At 47.4% G+C, this 23,844-nt stretch overlaps 1 protein-coding gene across 2 annotated transcripts in view; it reads left to right on the top strand.

The window, feature by feature from the left end:
* Positions 1–23,844, top strand: part of HACE1 (HECT domain and ankyrin repeat containing E3 ubiquitin protein ligase 1) — a 299,062-nt gene that overhangs the window by 91,411 nt on the left and 183,807 nt on the right. For both annotated transcript variants that reach the window (XM_069235476.1, XM_069235475.1), the window contains exon 9: positions 8,592–8,693. In XM_069235476.1, coding sequence (XP_069091577.1) covers positions 8,592–8,693 — 102 coding nt within the window. The remainder of the gene's footprint in view (positions 1–8,591; positions 8,694–23,844) is intronic.

Here is a 23,844-nt window from a genome sequence, read left to right as displayed (position 1 = left end):
AGGCTCACCGCCAGGTGTTACAACTCCTGCCTGGGGGAGGTGTTAGCATCTCCACCCAGTGCAGGCTTTGTTACTGGCCTCAGAGTGACAAAGGCACTCTCCCCATGGGGCCAGCAACATGTCTCGAGTGTGGCAGGCTGCTAGAACCAGTCAGCCTACACAGGTAGTTGGTTAAAGTTTCAGGGGGCACCTCTAAGGTGCCCTCTGGGGTGTATTTTACAATAAAATGTACACTGGCATCAGTGTGCATTTATTGTGCTGAGAAGTTTGATACCAAACTTCCCAGTTTTCAGTGTAGCCATTATGGTGCTGTGGAGTTCGTGTTTGACAGACTCCCAGACCATATACTCTTATGGCTACCCTGCACTTACAATGGCTAAGGTTTGGCTTAGACACTGTAGGGGCACAGTGCTCATGCACTGCTGCCCTCACCTATGGTATAGTGCACCCTGCCTTAGGGCTGAAAGGCCTGCTAGAGGGGTGACTTATCTATACTTGCATAGGCAGTGAGAGGCTGGCATGGCACCCTGAGGGGAGTGCCATGTCGACTTACTCATTTTGTTCTCACCAGCACACACAAGCTGGCAAGCAGTGTGTCTGTGCTGAGTGAGGGGTCTCCAGGGTGACATAAGACATGCTGCAGCCCTCAGAGAGCTTCCCTGGCATCAGGGCCCTTGGTACCAGAGGTACCAGTTACAAGGGACTTACCTGGATGCCAGGGTGTGCCAATTGTGGATACAAAAGTACAGGTTAGGGAAAGAACACTGGGGCTGGGGCCTGGTTAGCAGGCCACAGCACACTTTCAATTCACAACATAGCATCTGCAAAGTCAAAAAGTCAGGGGGTAACCATGCCAAGGAGGCATTTCCTTACATATAACCACCATTCAGAAACCTTACTCAAAACATCATTGAGAAGAAGCTGCATTTAACTACCTTCATCAGACACAAAATCTGTTTCACTAACTTTCCCAGGAGATAATGATATTGTGTTCTCAGTTAACTCCTTACAACTTTCCATGGCCTTGAATTTAGACTGTTCATTGACCGTGCTTCTGAGTGTCTTCATCATACACTGGTACGACCCCAAAAATAAAATGAGTGAGTCCTTATGTTACCTATGCTCTACCTTATAGCTCCTCAAACACTCCTCTTTACCAGCTCTTTAATCCCCAAACATAATGGATATCTTTGCAGAAAAATATTCCACCTCAAACACCTTTTGAATGTCTCTAGATTGAACAGATCATACAATTTTCTAGTACCCACCTAAATAATCCACCACTTTACCTGAATGATACCCAAGAAGACTTCATCATGTTTCATGTGAAAGTGATTATGAAACACAATAGGTGATTTTCTAAATGCTGCTCACTTAAAAATGAGCTCAAAAACATATCCAGATGAGCTGACAAAGCTCTAGGTGAAGAGAAAAATGTTGTTCATGGGCTTAGCTCCCTCGTGTAAATAGGAAGCATCCATAATTGGCAAATGATCTATATGGTACTCTTGAGAAATTACAAGAATGTAAGTATACATACACAAACATGGTCAAGCTCTAATTCAGAAACTAGATTAAAAGCCATAAAAGAACATAAAAGCTCCTAACCCACTTATTTTAAACTTCAAAACAGCTTACTTCAGAGACTAAATCATTGCCATCCTTCAACACTCTAGAGCCTGAAACAGCACTGTCAAACATTGCTTAAACTTTGTTATGCCTTACACAACCCCATTAGAATTAGAGTCGAACAACTGGGAATCTTTCATAATTGTGGATTTTCTAGACAAATTTGAGCATTTTAAAATCTCTCAAGTCCACCTTTTACACATACACTGCAGTTGCCACAAAACTACCTAAAGAAATTGCATTTCACTTCAACTCCATCCACCGTCTGCTTAATTGATACTTCCTCTTAGACTTGGCATCATTGGCATGGTCTCCCCTAACTTTTTGCCTCTACTTTTCAGGTTGTTTCTGTGTGCTGGACTCTGTTTTTGCTGTTTGGTTTGCTCTGGACACTTTACCACTGATGACCAGTGCTAAAGTGTAAGTGTTCCCTGTATAAATTATATGTGTAAAGTTGCTTATCCATGATTGGCATATTTCATTTACTGGTAAGTGCGTAGTAAAGTGCACTAGAGGTGCCCAGGGCCTGTAAATCAAATGCTACTAGTGAACCGGCAGCACTGGTTGTGCCACCCACATTAGTAGACCTGTAACCATGGCTCAGACCTGCCTCTGCAGTGTCTGTGAGTACAGTTTTAAACTGCCAATTCAACTTGGCTAGTGTACCCACTTGCCAGGCCTAAACCTTCCCTTGTTTATACATGTAAGGCACCCCTAAGTAGGCCCTAGGTAGCCCCATGGGCAGGGTGCAATGTATGTTAAAGGTGGGAAATGTACTTATGTTTCTTACATGTCCTGACAATGAAATACTGCCAGATTCGTTTTTCACTGTTGCAAGGCCAATCTCTCTCATAAGTTTACATGGGGGCTGCTTTTAAATATTATTAAAATGCAGATTCCCGTTGAGAGCAGATAGACGTGGAGTTTGGGGTCTCTGAACTCACAATTTAAAAATACATCTTTTACTGAAGTTGGTTTTTAGATAGTGCGTTTGAAAATACCACTTTTAGAAAGAAGGCATTTTCTTGCTTAAACCATTCTGTGACTCTGCTTGTTTGTAGATTCCCTGTCTGGGTCAGTTTGACAGTTGGGCTGTTTGCACCTCTCCTCCAGACAGTAACACAAAAGGAGCTGGGGTGGAGCCTACATATTTTGATGGGCCATCTGGGCTGAGGGGAGGGAAGGATTGGTCATACTCACCTGAAAGAGGTGTGCCTGCCCTCACACAAGGCAGCCTCCAACCCCCTTGTGTGTGTCTGAGGCCTGCCTGGGCAAGGCAGGATCTTGAAAAAAACAGAGACTTCTCTTTGAAGTAGGCCTACTTCAAAGGCAGAAAGGGGTATAAGAAGAGCACCAAAAAAAAAAACTGAAAATCAGTTTACTTCTGGAACCAAGAGGAACCTTTGCAAAGGAGAAGAGGTGCAAGCCGGAGGAGGAGTACTTCCCCCTTTGCCTGTGACTGTACTTTGCTGGGTTGGCCTACAATAGCTGCTTCTGCCTGATAGAGGACAATGACTGACTTTTGTGTGACTTCCCACTGGTGAAGAATCTCCAAGGGCTTGAACTGAGCTTGCCTCCTGTTGTTGAGGGACATCAACGACTTCTCTCTGCCAGCACTTGGGCTTTCTGCTGAGAGTCCTGCCTGCCAAGTGGTGCCCTAACCTGTCTCTGGGCCCTTGAAAGGTGCAGCTGGTGGAAAACGACAGAAATCCATGCAAAGACCGCCGTGCGGGGAAAGATTTGACGCACCACCCGCCCCGCGGCTGAAAAATGACATGCCGCCGGCCTCACAGCTAACATCGACACTCCACCTGCATAGACTTAACTAGCCCATCAGGGCTTGTAATCCTACTATCCCTACTCTGGGGGTGGGACACAGCAGCTGGAAGCACTTCAGCAAGGTGCTTCCAGAGAACCACAGGCTGACTCTAAAGGGTACAGGACAGTTGCACTTTGACAAGTCCCATCCCTGGTCTTGCTTCCCCTCCTCCATTTGTGAGATTGCAGAGTCTGCTGGGGGCACCAGTAGTCTTTACAGTATTTGCCATTGGAAGCATTATGAGACACACCTAAGTACCCAGTGACCATAATGGTGGTCCATCTTTCATGGACTGATGCAGCTTGCTCTTCCACTCACCCACAGAGTTACACGGCCTAACCCATCCACTTTCTTTTATCGTTCATCCCAGAGTCCACAGCCACAGCAACCTCGGCACCGTGCCTCTCTAAACAACCACAGTGGTGACTGGTAAACAGTTGTAGAAGTTGATTTTCACTGGGAAGGTCTTTCAAGGCAAACCTGCCCCCAGCCACACCACAGCAACTGGAACATACTGTGGACCTCATTTTGAAGGAAATCAGGGCAGTAAGTCACAGGTTGGAGGTTATGGTTGCGAAAATTATGAACCTCACTGCCAAAACAAAATCCATTTAAGTGGAGCTCAGCTTTCAAGATAAAGTGATTGACCTGGTTCACTGTATGACGTCACTGGAGGCTCAACTGGATCACTCTTCCCCTGGGAATGCCGAGTTCTGGTGACTGTGCACCGAAGTCATTGACCTCAAAGAAAAAACTTAACAGACAACATGTAAGGGGGGGGGGGGGGGGGCATGCGTGACCTTCTCAGCAGTTTGCTTCCTAGCTTGCTGGAACTCGCCTTCTCTCCACCCTTGGAGATCCAGAAAGCCCGTAGGATTCGCTAGGCCAGGCTAACCACCACTGGACGGGTGAGGCAGGTCATAGCCTACGTTCTTTGCTACGAACATGTACACACCATCCGAATGACGGCCTGTGCTCATGGACCATATGACTACAAGGACCACAAAATCCATATTTCAGCTGAAAAAACGAACAACAAAAGGAAGGCCTTCCTTTTCAAATGCTTGATTGACGCTCACAAGCCTTCTTTGATCTGGAGGAACTGTGCTCCTTCCTCAAAGGCATCCAGGTCATGACAATGGACAGTAACAGTGCTTCCCTGGCCATGACCTCACCGGTCACAAAACCTACCTTGGAATGGGCCGATGGCCAGTCTCAAAAGAAAAGACATGCACCAGGAGAGGCTGCATCTATCCCAAAGTGGCAACGTCAAAGCAATCCGAGCAGTGATGGAGCTCACAGATGACAGGGGCCATGACACAACTTGCTCCTCTTGGAAGGCTGGACCTGACTGGCCAGTCGCTTTGTGAGGTTCCTATATGTTGGCAGATGAGTACTGCCTTCATGATTCTTTTTGTTGTGCTTTGATGCGCTTTGATGTGCTTTAGAATGCTCCATGTGTTTCTATTCTTCCTAGAGTTAAACCTGCATTTTGTAATTTAATGTTGAGAGTCAGATTTATGCCCTGCACCTTGTACTGCCTGATGAAGGCAGTAGCCTTGTTTGATATGCTTGCTGGTTAATTATGTTATTGTTGCTATCCAGCTCATTGTTATGTTATTATTCCCCCACCCCTGGCTCAAAAGACACCCTAGCCAATGTTACTGGGGTATCACTGGCCCGCCTCTTGCACTTATACTTCTGATCTCACCCTCCCTTCCCACTGCCTTCCTCCATGGCAGTGTTCGTCCTTGGGGAATGCCCTTTCTGGGATTGTGTACCGGCTTACTCGAAAACTGCTGGCCCTCACAGCCCCCCGTCTTTGAAGGCAGTATGCTTCTGTCATGGCCACCCCCATTGGCCTTGCGGGTACAGCGATGCCTTAGGATTGGACCCCATGGACTGAAGCTTTTGATTGGTCTTTGGCCTAAGATCCTCTAGACTGAGTCAATTACTCTCCAGTCTCATTCGCGTCACATACTTACATACTAGCTCTTCCCTTTCCTTAACCCCTTCCCACAACCCCCTCCGCACGCTGTGAGTGCACCGTGCGAACGAACACACACACACACACACCTCTTCCCTACACACATGCAGCACATACTTCCCCCACTCCACCCATCTAACCTCCCCTCTCCTGTAGCATCAGCCTCTCCCCACCCAACAGGATCGCTTGCTTATCACTCTCTCCAGCCTCCACCTAGTACTCTTCAGACCTCCATCCCTACCCTCACAAGACACTACACAATCATCCTAGCGAACAGTAACCACCCCTGTCCATGATGGCCTTGCCGCCCTCATTGACTGTAATATCTTGGCATGTGAACGGCCTTGCGCATTACATCAAATGTAAAATAAAGTACTTAATTATCTTAACTCTAAAACACGCGGATGTGGCTCTGCACCAGGAAATGCATCTCACTAAGCTCTGAGGGAGAGACGCTCCAAAGGGACTGTATGGGCAGAGTCATTCACAGTTGCTGTCCTCCGTTGTTGGAAACAAAGCCTATGACCCCGTGGAAATGCTGAATAACCATCTTGTGTGGATTGCTCTCCTCCATTGTACTCAAGACGTGGACTGGCACAGAGGGATGGTATGCATTTGTCCAGCTGCACGTTGATTGCAAGTTTATATGCGCAGGCTCTGTCTATGCCTGACAGTCCTGAAATGATTATTTCTCCAGCAACTTAGCCTTGTGCATATGGAAATTGCCACCGTACCCTTGTTTGTAGGGAGGGAAATTTTAATCTGCCCCTAAGGGATTTTAGATTGCACCACCTCCATAAACATTGCCTACAACTCTGACAGAACAATTTTGGGCAACATTCTCATATACCATGACATCCTCAACGTATGGCTTCTAATTCATTAGAATGACAGGGAATATACATTCATCTCACTGGTTCACAATACCCAATCATTGGGAGGGGGGGTGTCATGTGATTCCCTCCTCAGTATACTTTTGTTTTCCCCACTCGACCTTGTGCACCCGGGGCCTGAAGTTTAAACCAGCGCGGGATACACCGCTTGTTTTTTCTTTTTTAAAAATGTTTTGCAGAAATTTGCGATTAGAGCAGCAAAAATAAAAAATTGGCTCTGGCAGGGTCCTTGGGGGACCCAAGCACCAGGCCTAACGTGTCGGGGTACTCTTTCCTGCCCCTCTCTTTTTATTTTACCTTTTTTTTTTTTTTTTTTTTTTTTTTTGGGACTAGGCTGAGTCGGAGTTCCGAAATGGCTGCCAGCACTCCCTAGTTGAAGTGTTAGCAGCCAATCAGATCTTTCGATCTGCAGAGGATTCAAGTCACTAGATATACACATTCTTTTTGCTTTAATATCTCAAAAACGACTGAACAGATTTACACCAAATCACCAAAACAGATCTTTCTGAACCATGATCTACCTTCTGCCAAATTTGGTGTAATTCCGTTCAGCGGTTCAGGCTTTAGTCGTGTTCAAAATCCCTATAGGAAATTGGGAAATGCATTTTGGGTAGGGGTGGGCTGAACTCGCTGGGTTGTACTTCACAAAATTCCGCAGTGTCACATAAAAACTCTGTGAACAATTCTGCAGAATTTCTCCCACCATTGTTATACATACTTTCCAAGATTCAATCATCATCATACGCGAGGCACGCTCAGCGTGCAGTTTACACTGCAGTTAGTAGTGTGTTGAACCCACCATGTAATTGTCTTCACAGTCTAAAGGTCTGTTGCTACAGACCTACTACAATACATAAGAAAATTCTGTTATATATGTATTGCAAGAGGGGCCAAGGAAGAAGACCGTGAAGGTTGAAACGCGTTGCCCTATGTTTCTGCTTTATGGATTTTTGTAATAAATGAAGACCATTGTTTTTGCAAGGAGTGCCAGATTTTGATTTATATTCATTTTTTGGAGTGGATATATATATATATATATATATATATATATATATATATATACACACACCGCACACTTTTTTGTTTCCATATATTTTCAAGGATACAAAGTGTCAGGCTTGGGCTCGTCTTAGGATAAGTAGGTGGGCCAGTGGTTCATTCTTATATAATAATCTTTTTCAGAATTGCAGAAGTTGGTTTTACTGCCAAAGCATATTTTTTCAACTATATACAAATTAGGGATTACCTTTTATAAAGCCGGGATACTGAATACTATTACTGTTTCAATACACTTATTAGAGTCACTATGAGTTGGGAAGTTAACTGTTAGACATATTTATCATTTTATTCCTAAATCATTTGAAATGAAAGTGGAAAAAATGCAGAAAAATGTCAGATAAATTGCTACGATCTATAAATCTGCAAGACATTCAAACAGCAAATAAAAATAGGTCAATCTGTATATAGATCTGCTAATTTAAAAGTTCAACAATGTAAGGTGATCAATAAATTATACAAAACACTCTGTACGCTATATCAGTGTAAAATCTTGATTGTTCATTGTTGATATAACAGTGACAAATCAATTTCTCATTCTGGATACCAGAAAATACCGGACATTTCTATGTATTGTGTAGTAACGATCTCCAGACTATGTATTGGTGAATATTGGTGAGAGAAAAATCTACCCGTGATTGGAGAAAAGTGGAATTGTCTGTAGCATTATTATCAGTTGGAAACTAGTTATTTAGCACAAGGGTAAGAAGGCACACTTTTTCACGAAATATTGGGACATTTAGAGTGATGGAAACATAAGTAATGTAGCATGTTAAGTAAGACTATGACAGTACCTTAGTGGCCATAATATGTTATCAGTGCGTAAATAGGTTCTTTACGTGTAACTATTAACTGTTTCTTCTGCTCATAATAAAAATGAATTATGAAAAAAGAAAACTGTAAAACATACCAAAATAGTGTTTTTCAGGACAATAGCATTAAAAAATGTACTGAATGCTATTGAAAAAGAATCACTCTACATCTCTCCCTAACCCACAATCCTTATTTCAATTACTCAAAACTGACCATATAAAGTGGTCCAAATGGAAAGAGGATATCAACTGAAAAATGGGAAATAAATAATTTCTGCATTCAAGTATCATAAAAAGGGAATGAATTGTGAGATATTTGATGCTTAGGTTGCATTTATATTTGAAACAAATAAGGAGTAAAGCTTGAAAATAAATGAATTTTTCTTCCTCTGTAGGGTGGATATGGAGAAACATGTGAAGTTTTAATTCAGCATCATCCAAGACTATTTCAGACAATTGTTCAAATGACTCAGAATGAAGATCTTCGTGAAAATATGGTAATGCTTGTTTTTATTATGTGTATACAAGGAAACATGTTATAATCCTGACATGACTGTAATGAAAAAGGATTATTTCTGTGATTTTGTTTGAGTTCACTGTATTAACTCCTTGGGTTGCCGGGACATAACAGTTACGTCCTTGGCTGCACCACTGAGGTGCCAAAGAAGTAACCGTTACATCCTGCACCAGTCACTCCTCCCATGGGCCTCCCATCCCCCTCCGCTGGGCAGGGATGGAAAGGGAGTCGCTTTCCCTTCTACCACGACCCCTCCCCCTCTACAGTGACATCTGATGACGTCAGCACACAATCGCGCACTGACCTCATCAGAGGTCACCCCCATTGCGCTGGAAGCTCAGCTTCTAGTGCGATCAGATGAGAAATGCTTGCATTTCTCTTCCGATCGGGGGCTGGGGGAGGTCAGAGAGACATGAAAGAAAAGGCTTTTCCTTTCCTTTTATGCATTTCTGAGCATGAATGCCCACTAGAGATTTTAGTTTACTTTTACCAGGGTCACGGTGGCGGTCAGACCACTGTGGTTGTGGTAGTCCAACCGCCATATTATGACCATGGTGAAGCTGCCACGGTCTGCAGCCTGGCAGTCCCAGCGGTTGTAATCTGCCAGAGCATCGCTGCAAGCAGCACTGCCCTTGGGATTATGAGTCCCTATCCGCCAGACTGTATGGAAAGGCTCGCGGGATGTGGAACTTGTGGGGGGGGGGGGCACTTGGCATGGGCAGTACAGGGGCCCCCCTGCACAGCCCCATTGCGCATTCCACTGCCCGAATTATGGGCAGTAGAAGGCGCAACGGGTGGTGCTGCACCGGCACACTGCCGCCAGGTCCATTAGGAGCCACCTGAAATGTTAAGGCCCTATTCCCTGCTGGGCCAGCAGGCAGAAACACTGTTTTCGCCTGGCGGCCCAACAGGGTACTCAAATTAGGGCTGGCGGGGTTCAGGCCGCCCGTGTGGCCTGATGGCGGAATGACGCTGCCCGCCAATGTTGTCATAATGAGGGCCTATATGTAGTAAAACCTTTATTAGAAAGGACCCTGTAAAGAAATGGCTCCCTGTTGCAGTTACCCCCCACTTTTTGCCTGATACTGATGCTGACTTGACTGAGAAGTGTGCTGGGACCCTGCTAACCAGGCCCCAGCACCAGTGTTCTTTCACCTAAAATGTACCATTGTTTCCACAATTGGCACAACCCTGGCACCTAGGTAAGTCCCTTGTAACTGGTACCCCTGGTACCAAGGGCCCTGATGCCAGGGAAGGTCTCTAAGGGCTGCAGCATGTCTTATGCCACCCTAGGGACCCCTCACTCAGCACAGACACACTGCTTGCCAGCTTGTGTGTGCTGATGGGGAGAAAATGACTAAGTCGACATGGCACTCCCCTCAGGGTGCCATGCCAACCTCCCACTGCCTGTGGCATAGGTAAGTCACCCCTCTAGTAGGCCTTACAGCCCTAAGGCAGGGTGCACTATACCACAGGTGAGGGCATATGTGCATGAGCACTATGCCCCTACAGTGTCTAAGCAAAACCTTAGACATTGTAAGTGCAGGGTAGCCATAAGAGTATATGGGCTGGGAGTCTGTCAAAAACGAACTCCACAGCTCCATAATGGCTACACTGAATACTGGGAAGTTTAGTATCAAACTTCTCAGAATAATAAACCCACACTGATGCCAGTGTTGGATTTATTAAAAAATGCACACAGAGGGCATCTTAGAGATACCCCCTGTATTTTACCCAATTGTTCAGTGCAGGACTGACTGGTCTGTGCCAGCCTGCTGCTGAGAGACGAGTGTCTGACCTCATGCGGTGAGAGCCTTTGTGCTCTCTGAGGACAGAAACAAAGCCTGCTCTGGGTGGAGGTGCTTCACACCTCCCCCTGCAGGAACTGTAACACCTAGCAGTGAGCGTCAAAGGCTCAAGCTTCGTGTCACAATGCCCCAGGGCACTCCAGCTAGTGGAGATGCCCGCCTCCTGGACCCAGCCCCCACTTTTGGCGGCAAGTCCAGGAGAGATAATGAGAAAAACAAGGAGGAGTCACTGGCCAGTCAGGACAGCCCCTAAGGTGTCCTGAGCTGAGGTGACTCTAACTTTTAGAAATCCTCCATCTTGCAGATGGAGGATTCCCCCAATAGGATTAGGGATGTGACCCCCTCCCCTTGGGAGGAGGCACAAAGAGGGTGTACCCACCCTCAGGGCTAGTAGCCATTGGCTACTAACCCCCCAGACCTAAACACGCCCTTAAATTTAGTATTTAAGGGCTCTCCCTGAACCTAGAAATTAGATTCCTGCAACAACAAGAAGAAGGACTGCCTAGCTGAAAACCCCTGCAGAGGAAGACCAGAAGACAACAACTGCCTTGGCTCCAGAAACTCACCGGCCTGTCTCCTGCCTTCCAAAGAACTCTGCTCCAGCGACGCCTTCCAAAGGGACCAGCGACCTCTGAATCCTCTGAGGACTGCCCTGCTTCGACGACGACAAGAAACTCCCGAGGACAGCGGACCTGCTCCAAAAAGACTGCAACTTTGTTTCAAGAAGCAGCTTTAAAGAACCCTGCAACTCCCCGCAAGAAGTGTGAGACTTGCAACACTGCACCCGGCGACCCCGACTCGGCTGGTGGAGAACCAACACCTCAGGGAGGACCCCCGGACTACTCTACGACTGTGAGTACCAAAACCTGTCCCCCCTGAGCCCCCACAGCGCCGCCTGCAGAGGGAATCCCGAGGCTTCCCCTGACCGCGACTCTCTGAAACCTAAGTCCCGACGCCTGGAAAAGACCCTGCACCCGCAGCCCCCAGGACCTGAAGGACCGGACTTTCACTGCAGAAGTGACCCCCAGGAGTCCCTCTCCCTTGCCCAAGTGGAGGTTTCCCCGAGGAAGCCCCCCCTTGCCTGCCTGCAGCGCTTAAGAGATCCCTTGATCTCTCATTGACTAACATTGCGAACCCGACGCTTGTTCTAACACTGCACCTGGCCGCCCCCGCGCCGCTGAGGGTGAAATTTCTGTGTGGGCTTGTGTCCCCCCCCCGTGCCCTACAAAACCCCCCTGGTCTGCCCTCCGAAGACGCGGGTACTTACCTGCTGGCAGACTGGAACCGGGGCACCCCCTTCTCTCCATTATAGCCTATGCGTTTTGGGCACCACTTTGAACTCTGCACCTGACCGGCCCTGAGCTGCTGGTGTGGTAACTTTGGGGTTGCTCTGAACCCCCAACGGTGGGCTACCTTGGACCAAGAACTGAACCCTGTAAGTGTCTTACTTACCTGGTAAAACTAACAAAAACTTACCTCCCCCAGGAACTGTGAAAATTGCACTAAGTGTCCACTTTTGAAATAGCTATTTGTGAATAACTTGAAAAGTATACATGCAATTGAAATGATTCAAAGTTCCTAATGTACTTACCTGCAATACCTTTCAAACAAGATATTATATGTTAAATTTGAACCTGTGGTTCTTAAAATAAACTAAGAAAAGATATTTTTCTATAACAAAACCTATTGGCTGGATTTGTCTCTGAGTGTGTGTACCTCATTTATTGTCTATGTGTATGTACAACAAATGCTTAACACTACTCCTTGGATAAGCCTACTGCTCGACCACACTACCACAAAATAGAGCATTAGTATTATCTCTTTTTACCACTATTTTACCCCTAAGGGGAACCCTTGGACTCTGTGCATGCTATTCCTTACTTTGAAATAGCACATACAGAGCCAACTTCCTACATTGGTGGATCAGCGGTGGGGTACAAGACTTTGCGTTTGCTGGACTACTCAGCCAATACCTGATCACACGACAAATTCCAAAATTGTCATTAGAAATTGATTTTTGCAATTTGAAAAGTTTTCTAAATTCTTAAAAGACCTGCTAGGGCCTTGTGTTAGATCCTGTTTAGCATTTCTTTTAGAGTTTAAAAGTTTGTAAAAGTTTGAATTAGATTCTAGAACCAGTTTTAGATTCTTAAAAAGTATTCCAACTTTTAGAAGCAAAATGTCTAGCACAAATGTGAATGTGGTGGAACTCGACACCACACCTTACCTCTATCTACAGATGAGAGAGCTAAGGTCACTCTGTAAACTAAAGAAAATAGCAATGGGCTCCAAACCTACCAAAGTACAGCTCCAGGAGCTTTTGGCAGAGTTTGAAAAAGCCAACCCCTCTGAGGATGGCAACACAGAGGATGAAGATAGTGACTTGGAGGAAAATTCCCCCCTACCAGTCCTATTTAGGGAGAACAGGGTCTCTCAAACCCTGACTCCAAAAATAGTAGTCAGAAATGCTGGCTCCCTCACAGGAGGGTCCAGCCTCTCTGAAATCACTGAAGGTAACTCCAGTGAAGAGGACATCCAGTTAGCCAGGATGGCCAAAAGATTGGCTTTGGAAAAACAGATCCTAGCCATAGAAAGGGAAAGACAAGAGATGGGCCTAGGACCCATAAATGGTGGCAGCAACATAACTAGGGTCAGAGATTCTCCTGACATGTTGAAAATCCCCAAAGGGATTGTAACTAAATATGAAGATGGTGATGACATCACCAAATGGTTCACAGCTTTTGAGAGGGCTTGTGAAACCAGAAAAGTGAACAAATCTCACTGGGGTGCTCTCCTTTGGGAAATGTTCACAGGAAAGTGTAGGGATAGACTCCTCACACTCTCTAAAAAAGATGCAGAATCTTATGACCTCATGAAGGGTACCCTGATTGAGGGCTTTGGATTCTCCACTGAGGAGTATAGAATTAGATTCAGGGGGGCTCAAAAATCCTCGAGCCGGACCTGGGTTGATTATGTTGACTACTCAGTGAAAACACTGGATGGTTGGGTAACTGGAAATGAAGTGTATGACTATGTTGGGCTTTATAATTTGTTTATGAAAGAACACATTTTAAGTAACTGCTTCAATGAAAAGTTGCATCAGTATCTGGTAGACCTAGGTCCAATTTCTCCCCAAGAATTGGGAAAGAAGGCAGACCACTGGGTCAAGACTAGGGTAACCAAAACTTCCACTGGGGGTGACCAAAAGAAAGGGGTTACAAAGCCTCCCCAGGGGAAAGTGGGTGACACTAGAAACAAAGAAAAAGAGTCCCCTTTAGGCCCCCAAAAACCAGACCAGGTGGGTGGGCCCAGAGACACAACCCAAGACAAAGGTGGGTACCAGGGTAAGAGCTGGGATGCCACTAAGGCATGGTGCCATAACTGTAAACAGACAGGGCACCACACCAAGGACACTTCTTGTCCCAAAAACAAACCCCCTAGCAAAATCCCAGGGGTGACCAGTGTAGCCATTGGGGATGACTCCTCAGATGAGGAGGTCTTCATAGCCTTCAACTGGAAAAAGGGCCCAACAGGTGAGTTGGAGATTCCAGAGGGAAGTAGACACTTCCACCACCTACTGGTGAATGGAATCCCAGCCACTGCCCTGAGAGACACTTGTGCCAGTCACACTATTGTGCATGACAGGCTGGTGTTCTCAAACCAGTACATCCCAGGTGAGATGGCCAGAGTAAGAGTTAGCCCAGACAGGGTCACTGATAGGCCTGTGGCTTTTGTGCCCATAGACGTGGGTGGGACTTTTAGCTGGAGAAGGGTGGTAGTCAGTACAGACCTCCCCCTTGATTGTCTCCTTGGAAATGACTACCCAGAGGTTAGTCAGAGCCCAAGAGAGGAACTGGTCCAGTGCCAGTCCTCTCCCAAGGATTCTGGAGTGCCTGCCTCTGCAGTAAATGCAAGTAGGCCCCAGAAGAAAAAGAAAAGGAAACAGAGTAGGAAAGGTGGACAACCTTTAGCCAAGGTTCCAGCAAGCCAAGGAGATTCTGCTCCAGTAGGGGAGAACTCCAAAAGTGGCTCTGATAAAGTCCAACCTGACCCACAAGAAGTCCTGGCTAGTCAGGCAACTGTTAAGCCTGAGTGGGTGGCTCCTCAGCTAACAGAAGAAAGAGTGGAAGAAGGGTGTTTACTACAAGATGTGGTAACCCCCCACTCTAATACAGCAGACAGGCACCCTGAACCCAAAGAAGCCTGTAACTTAGCCCCTTCCCTTGTAGGTGAAGAGCTAAAGGTGTGGTTCTGGGAACTGATAGCTGTCAGTGGCCTCTGCTGGGTGTTAGCCTTTATGGCTGCACTATCCTTGGCATGGTGGTCTGACCCCATGCCAAATAGCAAGTTAGGCCCCCTGACCCTGTTGGTCATGGTGGGGTTACTCCAGCCCTGGGTAACCTCTTTGGGTAAGCTAGGGGTGACCCTGGCTAAAATAAGATTAGCAGAGGTGGATACCTCTAACCCCAAAATAGAGAGAATGAGTGAAGACATAAAAAGCACAGACAAGAGGCAGTTCAGACTAGGTCCTATCACTGTGGAAGTGGGTCAGTTCCCCAGAGGGAATGACCTGAACAGGAGGATGTAAGGCAGAGTAGGCCCTGCAACAAACCAGCCTATTTCCTCTACTCTTCCTCGCCTGACAGACTAGGAAGACTCTCCCAGCTTTGGCTGAGTCTCCTGGCCTGTGGGCTGGGGGGGGCTTGTGTAAAGAAATGGCTCCCTGTTGCAGTTACCCCCCACTTTTTGCCTGATACTGATGCTGACTTGACTGAGAAGTGTGCTGGGACCCTGCTAACCAGGCCCCAGCACCAGTGTTCTTTCACCTAAAATGTACCATTGTTTCCACAATTGGCACAACCCTGGCACCTAGGTAAGTCCCTTGTAACTGGTACCCCTGGTACCAAGGGCCCTGATGCCAGGGAAGGTCTCTAAGGGCTGCAGCATGTCTTATGCCACCCTAGGGACCCCTCACTCAGCACAGACACACTGCTTGCCAGCTTGTGTGTGCTGATGGGGAGAAAATGACTAAGTCGACATGGCACTCCCCTCAGGGTGCCATGCCAACCTCCCACTGCCTGTGGCATAGGTAAGTCACCCCTCTAGTAGGCCTTACAGCCCTAAGGCAGGGTGCACTATACCACAGGTGAGGGCATATGTGCATGAGCACTATGCCCCTACAGTGTCTAAGCAAAACCTTAGACATTGTAAGTGCAGGGTAGCCATAAGAGTATATGGGCTGGGAGTCTGTCAAAAACGAACTCCACAGCTCCATAATGGCTACACTGAATACTGGGAAGTTTAGTATCAAACTTCTCAGAATAATAAACCCACACTGATGCCAGTGTTGGATTTATTAAAAAATGCACACAGAGGGCATCTTAGAGATACCCCCTGTATTTTACCCAATTGTTCAGTGCAGGACTGACTGGTCTGTGCCAGCCTGCTGCTGAGAGACGAGTGTCTGACCTCATGCGGTGAGAGCCTTTGTGCTCTCTGAGGACAGAAACAAAGCCTGCTCTGGGTGGAGGTGCTTCACACCTCCCCCTGCAGGAACTGTAACACCTAGCAGTGAGCGTCAAAGGCTCAAGCTTCGTGTTACAATGCCCCAGGGCACTCCAGCTAGTGGAGATGCCCGCCTCCTGGACCCAGCCCCCACTTTTGGCGGCAAGTCCAGGAGAGATAATGAGAAAAACAAGGAGTCGTCACTGGCCAGTCAGGACAGCCCCTAAGGTGTCCTGAGCTGAGGTGACTCTAACTTTTAGAAATCCTCCATGTTGCAGATGGAGGATTCCCCCAATAGGATTAGGGATGTGACCCCCTCCCCTTGGGAGGAGGCACAAAGAGGGTGTACCCACCCTCAGGGCTAGTAGCCATTGGCTACTAACCCCCCAGACCTAAACACGCCCTTAAATTTAGTATTTAAGGGCTCTCCCTGAACCTAGAAATTAGATTCCTGCAACAACAAGAAGAAGGACTGCCTAGCTGAAAACCCCTGCAGAGGAAGACCAGAAGACAACAACTGCCTTGGCTCCAGAAACTCACCGGCCTGTCTCCTGCCTTCCAAAGAACTCTGCTCCAGCGACGCCTTCCAAAGGGACCAGCGACCTCTGAATCCTCTGAGGACTGCCCTGCTTCGACGACGACAAGAAACTCCCGAGGACAGCGGACCTGCTCCAAAAAGACTGCAACTTTGTTTCAAGAAGCAGCTTTAAAGAACCCTGCAACTCCCCGCAAGAAGTGTGAGACTTGCAACACTGCACCCGGCGACCCCGACTCGGCTGGTGGAGAACCAACACCTCAGGAAGGACCCCCGGACTACTCTACGACTGTGAGTACCAAAACCTGTCCCCCCTGAGCCCCCACAGCGCCGCCTGCAGAGGGAATCCCGAGGCTTCCCCTGACCGCGACTCTCTGAAACCTAAGTCCCGACGCCTGGAAAAGACCCTGCACCCGCAGCCCCCAGGACCTGAAGGACCGGACTTTCACTGCAGAAGTGACCCCCAGGAGTCCCTCTCCCTTGCCCAAGTGGAGGTTTCCCCGAGGAAGCCCCCCTTGCCTGCCTGCAGCGCTTAAGAGATCCCTTGATCTCTCATTGACTAACATTGCGAACCCGACGCTTGTTCTAACACTGCACCTGGCCGCCCCCGCGCCGCTGAGGGTGAAATTTCTGTGTGGGCTTGTGTCCCCCCCCCGTGCCCTACAAAACCCCCCTGGTCTGCCCTCCGAAGACGCGGGTACTTACCTGCTGGCAGACTGGAACCGGGGCACCCCCTTCTCTCCATTATAGCCTATGCGTTTTGGGCACCACTTTGAACTCTGCACCTGACCGGCCCTGAGCTGCTGGTGTGGTAACTTTGGGGTTGCTCTGAACCCCCAACGGTGGGCTACCTTGGACCAAGAACTGAACCCTGTAAGTGTCTTACTTACCTGGTAAAACTAACAAAAACTTACCTCCCCCAGGAACTGTGAAAATTGCACTAAGTGTCCACTTTTGAAATAGCTATTTGTGAATAACTTGAAAAGTATACATGCAATTGAAATGATTCAAAGTTCCTAATGTACTTACCTGCAATACCTTTCAAACAAGATATTATATGTTAAATTTGAACCTGTGGTTCTTAAAATAAACTAAGAAAAGATATTTTTCTATAACAAAACCTATTGGCTGGATTTGTCTCTGAGTGTGTGTACCTCATTTATTGTCTATGTGTATGTACAACAAATGCTTAACACTACTCCTTGGATAAGCCTACTGCTCGACCACACTACCACAAAATAGAGCATTAGTATTATCTCTTTTTACCACTATTTTACCCCTAAGGGGAACCCTTGGACTCTGTGCATGCTATTCCTTACTTTGAAATAGCACATACAGAGCCAACTTCCTACATTGGTGGATCAGCGGTGGGGTACAAGACTTTGCGTTTGCTGGACTACTCAGCCAATACCTGATCACACGACAAATTCCAAAATTGTCATTAGAAATTGATTTTTGCAATTTGAAAAGTTTTCTAAATTCTTAAAAGACCTGCTAGGGCCTTGTGTTAGATCCTGTTTAGCATTTCTTTTAGAGTTTAAAAGTTTGTAAAAGTTTGAATTAGATTCTAGAACCAGTTTTAGATTCTTAAAAAGTATTCCAACTTTTAGAAGCAAAATGTCTAGCACAAATGTGAATGTGGTGGAACTCGACACCACACCTTACCTCTATCTACAGATGAGAGAGCTAAGGTCACTCTGTAAACTAAAGAAAATAGCAATGGGCTCCAAACCTACCAAAGTACAGCTCCAGGAGCTTTTGGCAGAGTTTGAAAAAGCCAACCCCTCTGAGGATGGCAACACAGAGGATGAAGATAGTGACTTGGAGGAAAATTCCCCCCTACCAGTCCTATTTAGGGAGAACAGGGTCTCTCAAACCCTGACTCCAAAAATAGTAGTCAGAAATGCTGGCTCCCTCACAGGAGGGTCCAGCCTCTCTGAAATCACTGAAGGTAACTCCAGTGAAGAGGACATCCAGTTAGCCAGGATGGCCAAAAGATTGGCTTTGGAAAAACAGATCCTAGCCATAGAAAGGGAAAGACAAGAGATGGGCCTAGGACCCATAAATGGTGGCAGCAACATAACTAGGGTCAGAGATTCTCCTGACATGTTGAAAATCCCCAAAGGGATTGTAACTAAATATGAAGATGGTGATGACATCACCAAATGGTTCACAGCTTTTGAGAGGGCTTGTGAAACCAGAAAAGTGAACAAATCTCACTGGGGTGCTCTCCTTTGGGAAATGTTCACAGGAAAGTGTAGGGATAGACTCCTCACACTCTCTAAAAAAGATGCAGAATCTTATGACCTCATGAAGGGTACCCTGATTGAGGGCTTTGGATTCTCCACTGAGGAGTATAGAATTAGATTCAGGGGGGCTCAAAAATCCTCGAGCCGGACCTGGGTTGATTATGTTGACTACTCAGTGAAAACACTGGATGGTTGGGTAACTGGAAATGAAGTGTATGACTATGTTGGGCTTTATAATTTGTTTATGAAAGAACACATTTTAAGTAACTGCTTCAATGAAAAGTTGCATCAGTATCTGGTAGACCTAGGTCCAATTTCTCCCCAAGAATTGGGAAAGAAGGCAGACCACTGGGTCAAGACTAGGGTAACCAAAACTTCCACTGGGGGTGACCAAAAGAAAGGGGTTACAAAGCCTCCCCAGGGGAAAGTGGGTGACACTAGAAACAAAGAAAAAGAGTCCCCTTTAGGCCCCCAAAAACCAGACCAGGTGGGTGGGCCCAGAGACACAACCCAAGACAAAGGTGGGTACCAGGGTAAGAGCTGGGATGCCACTAAGGCATGGTGCCATAACTGTAAACAGACAGGGCACCACACCAAGGACACTTCTTGTCCCAAAAACAAACCCCCTAGCAAAATCCCAGGGGTGACCAGTGTAGCCATTGGGGATGACTCCTCAGATGAGGAGGTCTTCATAGCCTTCAACTGGAAAAAGGGCCCAACAGGTGAGTTGGAGATTCCAGAGGGAAGTAGACACTTCCACCACCTACTGGTGAATGGAATCCCAGCCACTGCCCTGAGAGACACTTGTGCCAGTCACACTATTGTGCATGACAGGCTGGTGTTCTCAAACCAGTACATCCCAGGTGAGATGGCCAGAGTAAGAGTTAGCCCAGACAGGGTCACTGATAGGCCTGTGGCTTTTGTGCCCATAGACGTGGGTGGGACTTTTAGCTGGAGAAGGGTGGTAGTCAGTACAGACCTCCCCCTTGATTGTCTCCTTGGAAATGACTACCCAGAGGTTAGTCAGAGCCCAAGAGAGGAACTGGTCCAGTGCCAGTCCTCTCCCAAGGATTCTGGAGTGCCTGCCTCTGCAGTAAATGCAAGTAGGCCCCAGAAGAAAAAGAAAAGGAAACAGAGTAGGAAAGGTGGACAACCTTTAGCCAAGGTTCCAGCAAGCCAAGGAGATTCTGCTCCAGTAGGGGAGAACTCCAAAAGTGGCTCTGATAAAGTCCAACCTGACCCACAAGAAGTCCTGGCTAGTCAGGCAACTGTTAAGCCTGAGTGGGTGGCTCCTCAGCTAACAGAAGAAAGAGTGGAAGAAGGGTGTTTACTACAAGATGTGGTAACCCCCCACTCTAATACAGCAGACAGGCACCCTGAACCCAAAGAAGCCTGTAACTTAGCCCCTTCCCTTGTAGGTGAAGAGCTAAAGGTGTGGTTCTGGGAACTGATAGCTGTCAGTGGCCTCTGCTGGGTGTTAGCCTTTATGGCTGCACTATCCTTGGCATGGTGGTCTGACCCCATGCCAAATAGCAAGTTAGGCCCCCTGACCCTGTTGGTCATGGTGGGGTTACTCCAGCCCTGGGTAACCTCTTTGGGTAAGCTAGGGGTGACCCTGGCTAAAATAAGATTAGCAGAGGTGGATACCTCTAACCCCAAAATAGAGAGAATGAGTGAAGACATAAAAAGCACAGACAAGAGGCAGTTCAGACTAGGTCCTATCACTGTGGAAGTGGGTCAGTTCCCCAGAGGGAATGACCTGAACAGGAGGATGTAAGGCAGAGTAGGCCCTGCAACAAACCAGCCTATTTCCTCTACTCTTCCTCGCCTGACAGACTAGGAAGACTCTCCCAGCTTTGGCTGAGTCTCCTGGCCTGTGGGCTGGGGGGGGCTTGTGTAAAGAAATGGCTCCCTGTTGCAGTTACCCCCCACTTTTTGCCTGATACTGATGCTGACTTGACTGAGAAGTGTGCTGGGACCCTGCTAACCAGGCCCCAGCACCAGTGTTCTTTCACCTAAAATGTACCATTGTTTCCACAATTGGCACAACCCTGGCACCTAGGTAAGTCCCTTGTAACTGGTACCCCTGGTACCAAGGGCCCTGATGCCAGGGAAGGTCTCTAAGGGCTGCAGCATGTCTTATGCCACCCTAGGGACCCCTCACTCAGCACAGACACACTGCTTGCCAGCTTGTGTGTGCTGATGGGGAGAAAATGACTAAGTCGACATGGCACTCCCCTCAGGGTGCCATGCCAACCTCCCACTGCCTGTGGCATAGGTAAGTCACCCCTCTAGTAGGCCTTACAGCCCTAAGGCAGGGTGCACTATACCACAGGTGAGGGCATATGTGCATGAGCACTATGCCCCTACAGTGTCTAAGCAAAACCTTAGACATTGTAAGTGCAGGGTAGCCATAAGAGTATATGGGCTGGGAGTCTGTCAAAAACGAACTCCACAGCTCCATAATGGCTACACTGAATACTGGGAAGTTTAGTATCAAACTTCTCAGAATAATAAACCCACACTGATGCCAGTGTTGGATTTATTAAAAAATGCACACAGAGGGCATCTTAGAGATACCCCCTGTATTTTACCCAATTGTTCAGTGCAGGACTGACTGGTCTGTGCCAGCCTGCTGCTGAGAGACGAGTGTCTGACCTCATGCGGTGAGAGCCTTTGTGCTCTCTGAGGACAGAAACAAAGCCTGCTCTGGGTGGAGGTGCTTCACACCTCCCCCTGCAGGAACTGTAACACCTAGCAGTGAGCGTCAAAGGCTCAAGCTTCGTGTTACAATGCCCCAGGGCACTCCAGCTAGTGGAGATGCCCGCCTCCTGGACCCAGCCCCCACTTTTGGCGGCAAGTCCAGGAGAGATAATGAGAAAAACAAGGAGTCGTCACTGGCCAGTCAGGACAGCCCCTAAGGTGTCCTGAGCTGAGGTGACTCTAACTTTTAGAAATCCTCCATGTTGCAGATGGAGGATTCCCCCAATAGGATTAGGGATGTGACCCCCTCCCCTTGGGAGGAGGCACAAAGAGGGTGTACCCACCCTCAGGGCTAGTAGCCATTGGCTACTAACCCCCCAGACCTAAACACGCCCTTAAATTTAGTATTTAAGGGCTCTCCCTGAACCTAGAAATTAGATTCCTGCAACAACAAGAAGAAGGACTGCCTAGCTGAAAACCCCTGCAGAGGAAGACCAGAAGACAACAACTGCCTTGGCTCCAGAAACTCACCGGCCTGTCTCCTGCCTTCCAAAGAACTCTGCTCCAGCGACGCCTTCCAAAGGGACCAGCGACCTCTGAATCCTCTGAGGACTGCCCTGCTTCGACGACGACAAGAAACTCCCGAGGACAGCGGACCTGCTCCAAAAAGACTGCAACTTTGTTTCAAGAAGCAGCTTTAAAGAACCCTGCAACTCCCCGCAAGAAGTGTGAGACTTGCAACACTGCACCCGGCGACCCCGACTCGGCTGGTGGAGAACCAACACCTCAGGGAGGACCCCCGGACTACTCTACGACTGTGAGTACCAAAACCTGTCCCCCCTGAGCCCCCACAGCGCCGCCTGCAGAGGGAATCCCGAGGCTTCCCCTGACCGCGACTCTCTGAAACCTAAGTCCCGACGCCTGGAAAAGACCCTGCACCCGCAGCCCCCAGGACCTGAAGGACCGGACTTTCACTGCAGAAGTGACCCCCAGGAGTCCCTCTCCCTTGCCCAAGTGGAGGTTTCCCCGAGGAAGCCCCCCTTGCCTGCCTGCAGCGCTTAAGAGATCCCTTGATCTCTCATTGACTAACATTGCGAACCCGACGCTTGTTCTAACACTGCACCTGGCCGCCCCCGCGCCGCTGAGGGTGAAATTTCTGTGTGGGCTTGTGTCCCCCCCCCGTGCCCTACAAAACCCCCCTGGTCTGCCCTCCGAAGACGCGGGTACTTACCTGCTGGCAGACTGGAACCGGGGCACCCCCTTCTCTCCATTATAGCCTATGCGTTTTGGGCACCACTTTGAACTCTGCACCTGACCGGCCCTGAGCTGCTGGTGTGGTAACTTTGGGGTTGCTCTGAACCCCCAACGGTGGGCTACCTTGGACCAAGAACTGAACCCTGTAAGTGTCTTACTTACCTGGTAAAACTAACAAAAACTTACCTCCCCCAGGAACTGTGAAAATTGCACTAAGTGTCCACTTTTGAAATAGCTATTTGTGAATAACTTGAAAAGTATACATGCAATTGAAATGATTCAAAGTTCCTAATGTACTTACCTGCAATACCTTTCAAACAAGATATTATATGTTAAATTTGAACCTGTGGTTCTTAAAATAAACTAAGAAAAGATATTTTTCTATAACAAAACCTATTGGCTGGATTTGTCTCTGAGTGTGTGTACCTCATTTATTGTCTATGTGTATGTACAACAAATGCTTAACACTACTCCTTGGATAAGCCTACTGCTCGACCACACTACCACAAAATAGAGCATTAGTATTATCTCTTTTTACCACTATTTTACCCCTAAGGGGAACCCTTGGACTCTGTGCATGCTATTCCTTACTTTGAAATAGCACATACAGAGCCAACTTCCTACAGACCCACAACAGCATCAACCACGAAACAGGTCCTGAGAGGACCAGGTACTGTCCACCGCCTGTGCATTCCAGAACCAGCCCAGTGGCCGATGTCGTCATGGCACCCACAGAATTCCAATATTATGAAAGCAACACAATACATATAAGAAATAAAGAAACTGCAGATAACCTACTAATACATTGAATACTACATCACCCCCTTTTCTTAACAAAATAAACAGTATTATGACAAAGCATAATCATGTAACTTGAAGTAATTTAACCCTACGCATACAGCGTGGATAAACTGGCTCTTGTACGTCCTCATGCTGAACTTTTTTTTCTGTCCCAGAATCATAATGCCCATTTTTAAATTTGCTGTCATCACTAGTACACTTGTTCAAATTAGAATTTGACATTTGAGCATTATTTCCAACATTAGTAACAACAACACTCCTTCCATTGTCTGTAGT

This window comes from Pleurodeles waltl, chromosome 5, assembly GCF_031143425.1.
Source record: "Pleurodeles waltl isolate 20211129_DDA chromosome 5, aPleWal1.hap1.20221129, whole genome shotgun sequence".
NCBI classification, from domain to species: Eukaryota; Metazoa; Chordata; class Amphibia; order Caudata; family Salamandridae; genus Pleurodeles; species Pleurodeles waltl.
The sequence above is the reverse complement of the archived record's forward strand: the minus strand, read 5'-3'. Positions and strand labels throughout refer to the sequence as shown.